Source organism: Monodon monoceros, unplaced genomic scaffold (assembly GCF_005190385.1).
Source record: "Monodon monoceros isolate NGI ecotype Baffin Bay Population unplaced genomic scaffold, NGI_Narwhal_1 Super_Scaffold_18, whole genome shotgun sequence".
Lineage (NCBI taxonomy): Eukaryota > Metazoa > Chordata > Mammalia > Artiodactyla > Monodontidae > Monodon > Monodon monoceros.
This window is the reverse complement of record NW_021703774.1, coordinates 66,458,774-66,471,358: the sequence shown is the minus strand read 5'-3', so window position 1 is coordinate 66,471,358 and position 12,585 is coordinate 66,458,774. Positions and strand designations below refer to the sequence as shown.

General features: G+C 55.4%; 1 protein-coding gene across 8 annotated transcripts; it reads right to left on the bottom strand.

The window, feature by feature from the left end:
- Positions 1–180: 180 nt before the first annotated feature.
- Positions 181–7,366, bottom strand: IGSF8 (immunoglobulin superfamily member 8). 8 transcript variants are annotated; one of them, XM_029230463.1, is made up of 8 exons: positions 6,423–7,366; positions 5,310–5,977; positions 3,656–4,033; positions 2,479–2,940; positions 1,741–2,148; positions 1,113–1,526; positions 631–761; positions 181–457 (listed from the first exon to the last, which is right to left on the bottom strand). In XM_029230463.1, exons 2-7 carry the CDS (start codon positions 5,419–5,421, stop codon positions 646–648), a joined length of 1,890 nt encoding a protein of 629 aa, XP_029086296.1. In that variant the 5' UTR covers positions 5,422–5,977; positions 6,423–7,366; the 3' UTR covers positions 181–457; positions 631–645. The 8 variants fall into 8 exon arrangements, with proteins under 8 accessions (XP_029086296.1, XP_029086295.1, XP_029086301.1 ...); XM_029230468.1 differs by having other exon boundaries at positions 182–457; positions 5,829–5,977; positions 7,129–7,366; XM_029230462.1 differs by having other exon boundaries at positions 5,310–7,366.
- Between the last annotated feature and the right edge of the window lie 5,219 nt (positions 7,367–12,585).

Genomic DNA, 12,585 nt, shown 5'->3' with positions numbered 1-12,585 from the left:
TGCACTGACAGCTCAGACAGCAGATGGGACCCAGGTTTCCCCTCCCGGGGTAGGTGGCACGGCCCATGGTGGCCAGATGGTGTTTCTGGGGGGGAAGAGAGGTGCGGGTCGTCCAGAAGAGGCTGTCAGCCCCCAGTAGCCCACCTGCCACGCGCCCCTGCCTCTTAGAGCCTCATAGCGGGGAAGACACAGCCAGCCCTGCATTTTATAAAACAAGTTTATTCACATTTTAGAAAAACTAATTCTAGGACAGGGAACGGCCTCCCGTTGGGCTATGTATGAGATCATGAACAGAAGGCCAGAGGGAGGAGCTTGGGAAGGAAGGAGTGGGGCATGGGGGCCGTGTCCCCCACTCTGGGTGGGAGTAGGTCAAATAAATTAAAGGAAGGGCAGGCAGAGGGAGAGGGTATTCAGACACCAGAGGTGGGCTTGCGGCTGGGCTGGAAGATAGTCACACCTGCAGGAACGGGAGAACGCACGTGGAGGGGGCTAAGGAGAGTGTGAATTCCTCCTGGCCCTGGCCCGCAGAGCTGAGAGGGGCTTCTCCTTCTCCAGCTGGGACCAGGGAGGGAGCTGCTCATCTCAGGACTAGGGAAGACAGGGATGGGGATGGGGGTCCTTGCCCCTCACCTGGGGTGTGAGGGATCACCGTTTCCGCAGCCTCTTCATGAAGCAGCAGGTGATGGAGCCCAGGATGGTGGCTCCGATGGCTAGGGCAAGCCCTGCACCCACCAGCAGGGGCACAAACAGGGTGTCCAGGGCTGGGCGAGAGAGGATGGCTGTGTTCAGTCTGGGGTGTCACTGCCCTCCACCCACGTGCCAGTACCTTCTCGGTCAGGCTGTCCATACCACCTCCTCCCGTTCCCACACAGCTTTCCCCCACCTGCTCCCTGCCCGCTCTGCGCTCAAGCCAGCCCCTACCACCAGGACACCGGGGCAGCCGGGCACTGAAGGGCCGAAAGCCGGACTTTCAGACTTTCCGTGTGAAGCAAAGAGGAAGAGAAAGAGGAACCAGAGGGACCACTAGCAGGAGGATGAGATGCAAAAAGGAGAACAAGAGCATGGGGGTGAGGGGGGCTGGGGGCGCATGAGCAAGGGGGGGCACCACTCACCATGTGTGTACGGGTAGACCGTGACAGGCCCTGAGCGGGCACTGCCCGCCTGGTACCAGCTGTAGTCAGCGTGCTGCACCCAGGCGCTGGGGGCACAGTGGTACACGCCTTCGTCCTCGGGCCCCAAGCCGTGCAGTCTCAGCCGATGGCTTCGGGGCCCCACCAGCTCCACGCTGACGGGGCCTCCTCCGGGCCGGACCCCCAGCTCTGCCACACCGTCCTGGCCCACGCCACCCACCAGCTGGGCAGGGGCAGAGCTCAGCTCCCCGTCCTCCAGCCTCTCCACCCACCAGCTGGCAGCCAGCCGCAGCCCGGGGGGGCCGCCCTGCACAGAGATGTTGCAGAGCAGGGAGGCCGTCTCCCCGCGGTACACTGTGCCTCCCACTAGCCAGGCCACAGCCTCCAGCACCACACCTGCAGAACAAAAGTCAGAAGGTGAAAGGGGCATGGGGTTAGGACTGCTGTCCAAGCAACACCCCAGAAACTCCGGGTGTTCCCACAATCTTAGAAGAGGAGTGTGAGACTGAGACACGGAGGCAGCCGATGGAGAGGGAGAGAGGCACAGAAACAGAAGGGAAAGGTTCTGCAGACCCCATATCCTGTCCAGGGCCAACCCGCCCCCTCTCACCTTCCTCACGCACGTGCACGGGGAGGGGCCGGGAGCGGGCACTGGCGGCTTCCCGAAGCCGGGCCCCAGACCCTCGGACATAGGCCTTGGCGAGGCAGCGGTAGGTGCCCGCATCCCCAGGCCGGGCAGCCTCCAGCCGTAGCCGGTAGGTTCTGGAAGCCACCTTCTCCATGGCAATGTGCCGGCCCTCGTAGCCAGGGCCCAGGCTGCCCACACCCTCCGTGTCCAGCTGGGCAACCAGGCGGCCGGGCCCAGGTGCCCCTGCAGGTGCCATCTCCCAGCCCACGGAGTAGGCGGCATGACGGCCTGTTGGGGGCAGGGCCCCTGACACATTGCACAGCAGCTCCAAGGGCTCCCCTGGGCCGATCCGACGTTCCCCAGGCCCCACTGTCACTGCCAGCTGGCTGGCTGAAACACAGGAGGGGAAGGGGTGTCAGGGAGGCAGGAGAGGGCACAGAGCACCTGTCCTTCCTTGATAGCAGCAACTTCGAGGCCACCCGTCTTTGCCACCCAGGGGCCTGGCTCTCACACCTCAGCCATCGCCCTCCCATCCCCACACCCAGTTTCTGAGCAGAGAAAGCCCGTCATGGGTACAGGTGCTAACAGGAAGCGATACTAATGGGACTTCACTCTAGGGAAGGTGGGCTCCCTGGAGTCAGACGATAGCCATCTAGTGCCCATGGTGCCTACTGAGATACCAAGGCTCCCAGCTGGCACCATGGGACGCGTGGCACTCACACAGCGTCTGCACGTCCACATGGGCCAGGACAGCCCTCTTCTCCGCAATCTGGGCCCAGCTGCCATCGGGATCCTGAATCCACTCAGCGGCAGTGCAGTGGTAGGTGCCTGCGTCGTCCGCCTGGGCGCCCCCCACCACCATGCGGTAGCGCTCAGTCCCCTCCTTGCCCAGCCGCAGCTCCCCTGCCGCCAGCCGCTCAGCATAGGGAGCTCCGGCCTCCACGGCCGTGTCAGGCCGGAGTCCCACCACTTCCTGCAGAGTTGCTCGCCCCACTGGCGCCTCGGGCACAGCTCGCCCAAAGGACACGGCTAGGTGTGTGTGCTTCTCCGTGCTCGTCCGTGCCAGGCAGCCCAGTGCCAGCTCCTGCCCCTCGTGCACCATCAGGCGAGGGGGTGAAGTCGGGGCCTGACGGCCCCGGGGCCCTGGGGGGGCAGCAGACACCTGCAGCATATCTGGAAGAACTGGAGAGAACAGCTGGAGTGAGGGAGGGCTGGGAGCTGTACGGTAACTAACCCTTGGCACTGTTTCCTACCTACAACCTATTTCCCAAAATAGGCTGTGAGCTCCTAGAAGGCAGAGACTTCATGCTGTATTATTTCTTCTGTAACGCAATGGTGCCAAGCACAGTACTGGGCACACAACAGGCACTCAACACTTGTTGAATTTCATAGAACCAGCCCATCGCCTACTGACCCTTATGTTTGAGACTGACCCCTGTTTGAAATACTCAGAAGAGTGGCTCTGTCTTCCCTCTCAGAAGACAAAGAAACTTGAGAGCAAGAATGTCATGTGGTCTCACTCCTCCTACCCTGCCTCTATTTCCCCCGCCACCCCCACTCCCCCAGATCTGGATCCTGGAATCTCCAGGAATGGAGTCTGTTCACCCTATCAGGCTCCTCTACCCCATCAGGGAATGGAAAGGTGCTGGACAGCTTAAGGACACTTCTTCTCTCCCAGGAAGTAGCTTGACAGAATAAGAGCAGAGCAGTGGACTGAAATGAAGGGAGTTAACCCAGAGTTCTGGGTTAGAGTCTCAGGCCAGCCACTAACTTGTTGGGTGACTTCATGCAAGTCACTTAACCTCGTTGGGCCTCAGGTTCCTCTTAGGTCCCTGCTGGCCCTGACTTTCTGCCTTTTGGGAGGGCACGGCCCTGACCCCATCCCAGGGCCCAGTACCTCTCAGTTCCACTTTGCCGCTGTAGCTGCCCAGGTAGTGGGCATCAGTGGAGGGTGTGTAGCACTCGTAAATGCCAGCATCCTGGGCCTGCAGGCGGGCAATCTTGAGCACCACGGCATCACCCTGCAGACGCTGCACCTGTACCTCACCAGCTGCCACTCGGGGCCCAAAGACAGCATAGGAGAATCGGGTATCCCTGGTACTGACAATGCCCAGGGCAGCCTCTGGGGCCTCAGGCCTGTACAGGAACCACTCGAAGTCCTGCTGGGCAGGGCCCTCGTAGCCAGTGACATTGCAGGAGATGGAGATGGCTGTGCCAGCCACGCGATACAGGGGCCCCTCAGGGACTAGCACCTCCCGGGCACAGCACCCGACTCCTATAGGGAAGGACAGGAGAAGTTAGGGATGCCTGGGTCCCTACTGCATCCCCCCACCCCCACCCCCGCATCACTCTTGACCTCTGCTTGTGAAAGGAAAGGAAACCTGAGGAAAGTTGGTATACACTTGGGCCCTGTTCCAAGAACAGGCAAAGGAAGCTGGGAGGTAAGACACCTGGGTCTCAAGGAGGTGGTGGTATAGAGCCAGGTTTGCCTCAGACCCCAGAAACACCCCATTACTGGCAGGCCAGAAGCAGAGCATCTAAGGTCAGAAAGGAGTGTATCTGCTTCCTGATTTAACCATTCCCGATTCCGGCTGTGCCTTAATTCCCCCTCCACCCCGTCTCCCCACGTTTATGCCAGTTGAGCCTTCTAGCTAAGGGATCCTGAGACCACATGTCCCTGTCCTTTGTTTGAAGGGAGCTGGCAAAATCTTGATCAGAAGGGCTGGTTCGCTCAGCTGTGTCACCTGGGCCAGGGGACTCCAGACAATGGAGCCAATGGCCGGAGCAGGACAGAGCACAGGCCCAGTCAGTTCTCACCACACAATCCCTCCCCACTCCAGCTGTGCCATGAGCTCACTGCTTCTCTGCCCCACAGGGCTGCCGAGGCAGCTGAGGCTCATGGGGTAAGAACCAGCCTCTGCCCTTTGCCTCTGGAGGCAGAAGCTCCCCTCCCCCACCAGTGCCTGCCAATCTTCCTGGGCAGGCCCAGCTGACAAACAACCCTCACCCCACCCCCTCCAACTCCCTAACAGAAGCCTTCATTTGCATATGGTGTGCATTTATTTACATCCCCGCTCCCTTTCAGTAGGGCGGCAATAACCCCCCAGCTGCCCCTTCCCATCTTTCTCTCCTCAAAGAGGCCAAAATTCTTCTTCACCCCACCCTCACCCCTACCCTGCCCTCGCAGATACTCCCGGTGGCCTTGGAGGGCTCAGCTTCTTCCTTCTCTCCTTCCATCCTTCCACAGCCCCAGATCACAGAACCTCAGAATGTAAGAAGGGCTGGGTCAGCCCTCTGCCTCCATTTTACAGATGAGAAAGTTAAGGTACAAGAAGTATAATGTCTTGGCCAAGTTCCTACTATCCTTGGCTAGCTTCCACACGCCCCTGCAGAGGGACAAAGCCAGAGAGGCATGGGGAACTCCAAGGAGAGGCCTGAGGGCACTGACCTCACCAACCAGAATGTCACTCCCAGGGGCATAACCGGCTGGAGGAAAACACCTAATCTGTAGTCAAACTGTCCTCCAGCTCCTCCAGAAGCACTACCCTTACCTTTCCCTTCTTCCTGCGGCTGACTCAGAGGGAAAACTTGTGGTTGCTCGGTTAGAGCACAGGCTGGGATCAGGAGGTCGGGTTCCAGTTCCAGCCCCAGCCCCATCCCCATCCCCAGCTGTACCGCTTGGACCAGCCCCTTCCACTCCCAGGCCTCAGTTTCTGGAAGAGAGCTAAGAGTTTCCACCCTGACAGTGAGTGAGCCTGTGTCTCAGCAGGGCCCTGCCCGAGGATGTTTCATAATCAGAGTGATGGCGGAGACACCGAGCTGACACCTTCCCTGGGCTCTGGGCAGACTCTGCTCAGGAGGGCCCCCTCCCATCTTCCTGGCTCCACAAATGCTGATGCTTGGAGATCCCCATGGGAAAGTCACCTCCACTGCCTTGGGAAACCAGCTGCCAGGCAGCTCTCTCCCCAGCCAGGTCCCCTCCTCTGTGTTAGCGGAGAGGGAAAGGAGAGCAAAGAGACCTGCTTTGGAGTCACGTGGGAGTGGTTTCAAATCCAAGCCCCAACACTCACTAGATATGTTCTCTGGGGCAAGTGACTTCATTTCCTCATCTTCAAAATGAAAGTTAAGCACCTACACCCAGGGCGCTCACATCTCGGCAAGCTCTTCTGTCTCTTTGCACCACATTTACCCTGGGCTCCTCTCTGCTCCACGCTGCCCACTGGGGAAAAAGGGCCAAATACTAGGCAGCCAGGCCTCACAGCTCCTTCCTCTGTATATCCTCCTGCCTCCCACCCAGGGCCCCAAGGAGAGGACTCATTCTAGTCCCCCAGGGCCCAGGGACCTATGCAGCACAGGGAGGCTCCTTGGCACCACGATGGAGCTCTGGTCTAGAAACAGGCGGCTGGAGCTACGTCAGCCTCTGCCTTAACTATGGCAGCTCCAAATCCTGGCACCAAAGCCACCCCCTCACCACCCTGTATTCTTACTTCAAGGGTTTCAGTCTCCTGAACATCTGTACAAGCAGTCTCATTGCCTCGATACCACACTCCTCCCCAGACCATCCCTACAGGGAGCCCTCCCATTCACGCCAAAAACATTTCACTGTCACGGTCCTCATGCATCCATGCAGCGGTGGCCCAGAACATCCCACCATGAACACCCACCACAACAGGTACAGGGTGCTTGGAGATCTCAGCATCAGTCTCCATGGAGCCTGGTTTCTCCTGAGGCAGGGAAGCTGGGACTAAGGGGGTGTGACAACCAGTGGGAGGCTACAGAGCCAAGTGCTGCTATCTGGGAGAGGGAAAGTGGGAGAAAGACCCAGCCCAGAATGGAGATGGAACTGCCTCCAACTTCAGATGATGAAGGGGGGTGGTAGGGGGGTGCAGTTAGGGTAGACGTACTTCAAAGATTGTGGGCAGAACCGGCCCCTGGGCCTCCAGCCAACTTGGGCAATTATAAAGATGGACAGGCACTGCCCACCAGGGCGAGCACGCAAGGCTGGGCCTTAAGCTAAGTGAGGCAGAGAGGAGTCGCAGCATTTGTGCGCAGCGACCTCAGGACCTGAGTGTGCCGGCTGAGAAGTGGGGCCTGGCGGTTCCTGGGGGCGACATCCGGTGGGTCCTCACTGTGCCCCAGCCCGGGGCCTAGAACTGGGGAGCCTTCACCGCTACCCCACCCCCGCCCGCCCCAAGACTGGCCCGGAGCGCGGCCACAGACAGCAGCTGGGCGCCAGGCCCGGGAAGGCTGGGGGAGCCCCTGACGGAGAAGGGGGTGCGAGGGGCTCCGAAATGCTGGAGAGGAGGGCAGGGCTGGTCACCAGGTGGCAGGCACCTGCCGGGCGGGGCTGGGAGCCAGAGCCGGGCTTACCCAGGATTAACAGCAGCAGCAGCGGCGGCGGCTTGGGACCGAGGGCGCCCATCCTGCGCAGCCGGCTCTGCGAAGGCTCTGGGGGTCGGCGCGGGCTCTGGGTGGCCGGGGGTTCGGGGGGCGCATGCCCGGGTGGGGGGCACGAAGCGGGGCAGCGAGGCGTGGGTGCGCGGAGCGAAGCTGAGCGAAGCTGGAGCTGCCAAGTCACGGCCCTCTTCCCTCTGCCCTCTTCCCTCTGCCCTCCTCCCTCCTCCCCTCTCCCGTCCTCCTCTCCTCCGCCTACTGTTTTCCCTCCCGCCTTGGCAACTCGGAAGACCATTCCCGCCCCGCCTTACCCGGGCCCCGCCCCCGCCCTGGGCTCCCGGCCCCGGCCCCGGCCCCGGCCCCACTCCAGTCCCCAACTCCGCCCTGACCCCTCGAGACCTTGGCCCTGCTCAAGTCCCCGGGTGTGCCCCAACGGGGTCCTGGACCTCGGCCCCGGCTCCCCCCGCCCCTGCTCCCCCCGCCCCTGCTCCAAGCTCCGCCCGGACTCCAGCCCTAGCCCCGCCCCCTCTTCGGTACCCGGCTCCGCCCCGACCCCCACCCGGGCCCGCCCCCCTCAGCCCTGTCTCCGCCCCGACCCCGATCCGGGGGCGGGCTGCACCTGGTCTTGGCCAAATCCCCGGCAGCTCCGCAGAGGGCACAGGTACCCTGCACCTTCCAGCTTTTCCCTGCGAGTTGGGTGCAGGGGCCCTGGGGTCGGCGAGGTGACTGTGGCTTCTCACTTTGAATCCAGCCACTTGCTCTAGGCCTCTAGGCCTTACCGCAAACCCTGCTGAAGTGGGAAAGGGCGGGATCTAGGAGTTAAGGAACGAGGAGGTTCTGGTCTGAAGGGAGGTTCTGGTCTGAAGGGCGCTTCAGGGCTCTGCAATGTCACTGGAGACCTGTTTGCCACCCCCTCGGGGCAGAACCAGAAGAAGTGAGTTAGGAGGCTGGGCCGTTTGGATGCTGTCACTTCCTGGTTGGCGATCCTGGTCAACTTGCTTAACCTCCTCCACCCTGTTTTCTTGTTGGCAAATTGAGGTGGATGACATCCATCCCAAAGGATTTTTGTGACGTTAATTGAGATAATGTACAGAAAGTGCTTGGCACAGAATACACTAAATAGGAGATGGGACCGGGGGATAAATTATTTAAACTCTTTGCTAAGAGGTTTAGTTAGGACCTAAGGAAAGGGTGAGCCTGGGTTTAGGTGAAGGAGTCTCTAGTTCCAGTGAGGAGAAGTGGACAACACTCTGCACTGGGAGGGGTGGGGTGTGCCCTGGAGGTTGGAGACAGGAAAAGGCATCTTTCCTAGGCACTCTGTTTCTTTCTCAACTATGGAGAATGTGGGGAGTGGGGAGGAGCTGGAAGGGTGGAGCTAGAACCAGGAAAAGGGACAGCCAGGTCTGCAAGGCTAACCCTGTCAGAGTGGCCATCCGTAGGAGGTGACCCCAGAGCTCATCTAGCACCTCCATCCTCAAACTTCCGTCAGTCCCCACTCATTCCCCCAACCCTCCCACTCACTCCTCACTCCCTTTTACAGAGGAGAGAATGGAGGCCCAGAGAGGGGAAGTGACACAGGCCAGACCAGACATTCCTTGACTTTGTCTTCCCAGAGACCGGCACAGTGGCTAGATCAGAGGAGGTGCTCAGTTGAAGCCACATTCAGGAACCCTGGAGAGACTGGAGAAATTCTGAGACAGAATGCTGGGGACAGTTGAGGGAATCAGAGGTCCAACCCTCCCCTCTCAATACTTCCAGTTCTGGCCCAGGAACAGGGCAGCAGGGTGCCTTTTTCCTCCTACTTTGTCATATCCACAGCCTGATATCTCCAGATTCATTCCATCTAAATTCATCCACAGGCCAGATTGAGCTGTGTGAAAACTGAAATGTATAGGGAAGCTTTCGGAGGAAAGCCACTCTCCCTTTATTGGGGAGAGGAGTGAACATGATGCCTTCCTGATGCTTGAGAGATGAGAGATGTTGCCAAACATCATCATCATCATCGCCATCATAGATGCAGTTTATGCGACGTGTTGATCTTAAAAACAACGAGGTCTTAAGCTAGCCAAAATGAGTTTATTCAGGAATAGCAGAGGAATTACAATTTGAGAGAAACAAACTATGGTGAACCATAGGCATGTCAGAGGAGACAAAGGGAAGGTCAGCTTTCGTTAGGTTCTAGGAGGAAACTGGATAGGGCTGTGGCAGTTTTCTTTTTTGTTAGCTGCAACTGGTGAGCAGCTTCTTGCTGCTGAGTCAGAAGGAACCCCTTCTTCCTGCTGTGATCTGTAAGCGGCAGGGAGTGATTTGTGTGTGACAGCCCTCTCTTCATGGCTTCCTGACTCCATTTTGATTTAGGTTTCCTTTGTTCCTTTTCACATTTTCCCCTTTTGATCAAAATCTTTCCTTGAAAGCATCGTGTTGAGTCAACATTCTGTTTGGTGCATAGTTTCTGCAGAGGTTGGGCAGGCAAAGGTGCAAAAATTTAAGATTATACAAAGCAAATTAAAAGTAATATGACTTTGTTTGTATGATGGCTTTAAGTCATGATCCTAAAGTAGTCAACTAGCAAGTGCACTTGTTCCCTGTTCTCATGTAATTGAGTTCCTACTTCTCCAGAGGCGTTTACCCATATGCAGCAGGTGGTATATGCTAATGCCACCTGGTTCAAAATCAAGGCTATTGCTTGTCTACAACTACTTTAGCCAAGGAATCAAGTGATCATTGTCAGCCTGCAGAATCAGCTAGCTCTTCTAATGTTAGGGAGAGATTTATGTTCATATTCTCATTGGAACTTTGACCCGAGGGGGAAAGCCTCTCGCTATGGAGGCAAGCCCGGAGTCATGTATGCCCCAGGTAGTTCCCATTTAAGATGCTTACGAAGATATAATGGGGAAGATCAGTGGGAAGGTTCAGATTTATTATAGATGTTAACAGGGATGGTTAAATATCCCAGCAAACACTGGCCTCCCATTTACCAGCTGTCCAAACATTCATAGGCTCATTGAGAGTTTCATTTGCCACAGACAGGGCTAAAGCCAGGTGGTGCACATAAGACTTATTAACAGTGTCACTAACTGGAATTTACCAGTTGGTCCTTTAGAGCCAAGAGTCAATGACGTTTGGGGAATATTTAAGAAGAAAACATTCTGTTCTGTGGATTTTGTCCCTAAAGGCTGCAAAGAGAGGGGCTATTTCGTTACATCAATCAGACTTAATACCAGAGGGTCACCACTGTCATGGACATATCGAGGTTTCTGGTAACATATTCAACAGTCAGAAGGTTTCCCCCTTTGGCAATGGATTAGGAAATATGGGTAAGAGCATTGTCTTTCCAAGAAAGAGAGGGAGAAGATAAGGCAAGAAGTAAGAGTAAGGAAAAGATATACAGGCCGGTCATCATGGGAAAGCTGTTTCCTTAAGCTACTGTATGCTTCAATTCTTGCACATCTTTACTTTTAGGTCACCAGTTGGGATGTAGGTCCAGTCAGGGTTTGGTGCTTTCTTTAGATGTGATATATGGATCCAAGAGCCTATTCCTTGGAGTTTCGTGGCACAAGGGTTGGTTAACAGTACCTGATAGTGACCTTTCCAGTGGGGTTGAAGAGAGTGATGTCTTTTCCAGTAGACAACTCTCCAGGTTGTAAGGTATGGTGCTTAAGGTCTTCATGTCCTGGGAGCATGCCATGGAAAGATTGTTCTAATATATGGTTAAGCATAGTTTGTGGGTTCCGAAAGGAGTGGCCCTAAGGTTCAGAAGGACCAATGGCAATGCTTTTGGCCAGGGTATCTGAAGGGTCTCTACAGATTTTTCCTGTTGGGTTTTGATGATGCCATTGGTACATTCGACTAGTCCTGGAGACTGGGGATGATAACTGCGGTGAAAACGTTGCAGAACTGGCCATATGGCACAGACTTCTTGTCACACTTGACCAGTAAAGTGGGTTCCCCTATCGCTATGAAGTTTGGGGGCGGCTCCCTCAGGTAGGAATGATCTTTTCCAATAGGTTCTTAGCCACGGAGGAGTCAGTAGCCTGTCTACATGGAGAAGCTTCAGTCCAGAAAGAAAACATGCAAATCGTTGCCGAGACGTATTTACGCCCGTGAGGTGGGGGAAGCCGTATGAAATCCATTCGCCAAGGCTCGCATGGTCCATCAGGCAACGTAAAGTGCCTAGAAGCAGTGAGGACAGATTTTCCTGGGCTGTATTTTAGGAATAAACATCATCCCTGGATCAACGTCTTCCACGCAATGCTGCATAATTTTGGTCTGCTATCATCTGTGGAGAATTCATTACTTGGGAGAAAAGCAACTTTAAAGTCTGCACACTGGTGTTAAAATTCACGATATGCAACACTTTCAACAGGGTGCCAACCTGCTCTCTCACTTTGTCATCACCAGTCTGTTCGGTCTTGTTCAAAGGGCACTAAGCATTTTTGATGCAATGGTTTTTTTTCTCTTGACTTGTTGAAGTTTATCAGAGATCCCCACTATATGAATCATTTCAGTATTCTGAAGCAGGGGCTGTTTAATAGTAGCCCCAGTGGAAAGTCATTCCCAGCCTGGAGAAGGGTTGGGGAAAGCCCCTGTGATTCCTCGGAGTCCCATCATTGGGATGTGGAAGGACATTGGAAAGATTGGTTGGGTGACTGAAGACTCCTGGACCATTTAGTTTATAGCAGCCTTTTTTTCACAGTAACTTCTCACAGTAACAACAACAACAACAACAACAGTAACACAGTAACAGTGACTTCTCACAGTAACAACAGGCCGGTCTTTCAATGCGTTTTAATCTTCTTGTAATGGTTTATTCACCCCTGTCAATTTAGAAAGGTTTTTTTGTAAAGCCTCAAGATGTCAACTGAAATAGGTATCCCATTCAATTTGTTGTATTTTAGAGTTTTGGTCCTCAAGTTTAGTTCTGAGAGAAACAAATTTGGGGAGATTGAAGCTTCGCCATAATGGCCACTGAAGTTCTAAATTATCTTTGGTTAGGTCAGTCCATTTCATTAAAAATGCAAGTGAGGAGGGACCATAGTTTTTAAACACAGAATGGGCCAGGGTTCCAAAGGAAGGGCCATCCTGAGAGTGTTTGTGGGATCCCATAATGTTAACTTAGAAGTTCAGAAAAACAAACAAGTACTCACCAAAAGGACAATGCCTTCAGGAAAACAGATCCTGAATAAAGTCAGAGAGCTCAGCCAAAAAGAGGGAGCTCGAATCTGAGAGGAGGCTTGTGAACCGCTAAGAAGACATCTCACAGGAGTAGAGGGCATGCAGTTCCAGGGGGCTTCATCTCCTTCAGATCCCTTAATGGTTGTCATGAAATGTCACCATTAAAGATGAAACAGTATTTACAATAACCAGGACATGAAAGCAACCTAAGTATCCATCGACAGATGAATGGATAAAGAAGATGTGGCACATATATAC

Excerpts from the sequence above, each read along its gene's own strand:
- IGSF8 (XM_029230462.1), bottom strand. The coding sequence starts at position 5,421 with ATGGGGATGGGGCTGGGGCTGGAACTGGAACCCGACCTCCTGATCCCA. Across the intron at positions 2,941-3,655 it reads CGGCAAAGTGGAACTGAGAG|TTCTTCCAGATATGCTGCAG; the intron begins GTACTGGGCCCT and ends TGTTCTCTCCAG. Across the intron at positions 762-1,112 it reads GGTCTACCCGTACACACATG|CCCTGGACACCCTGTTTGTG; the intron begins GTGAGTGGTGCC and ends TCTCTCGCCCAG.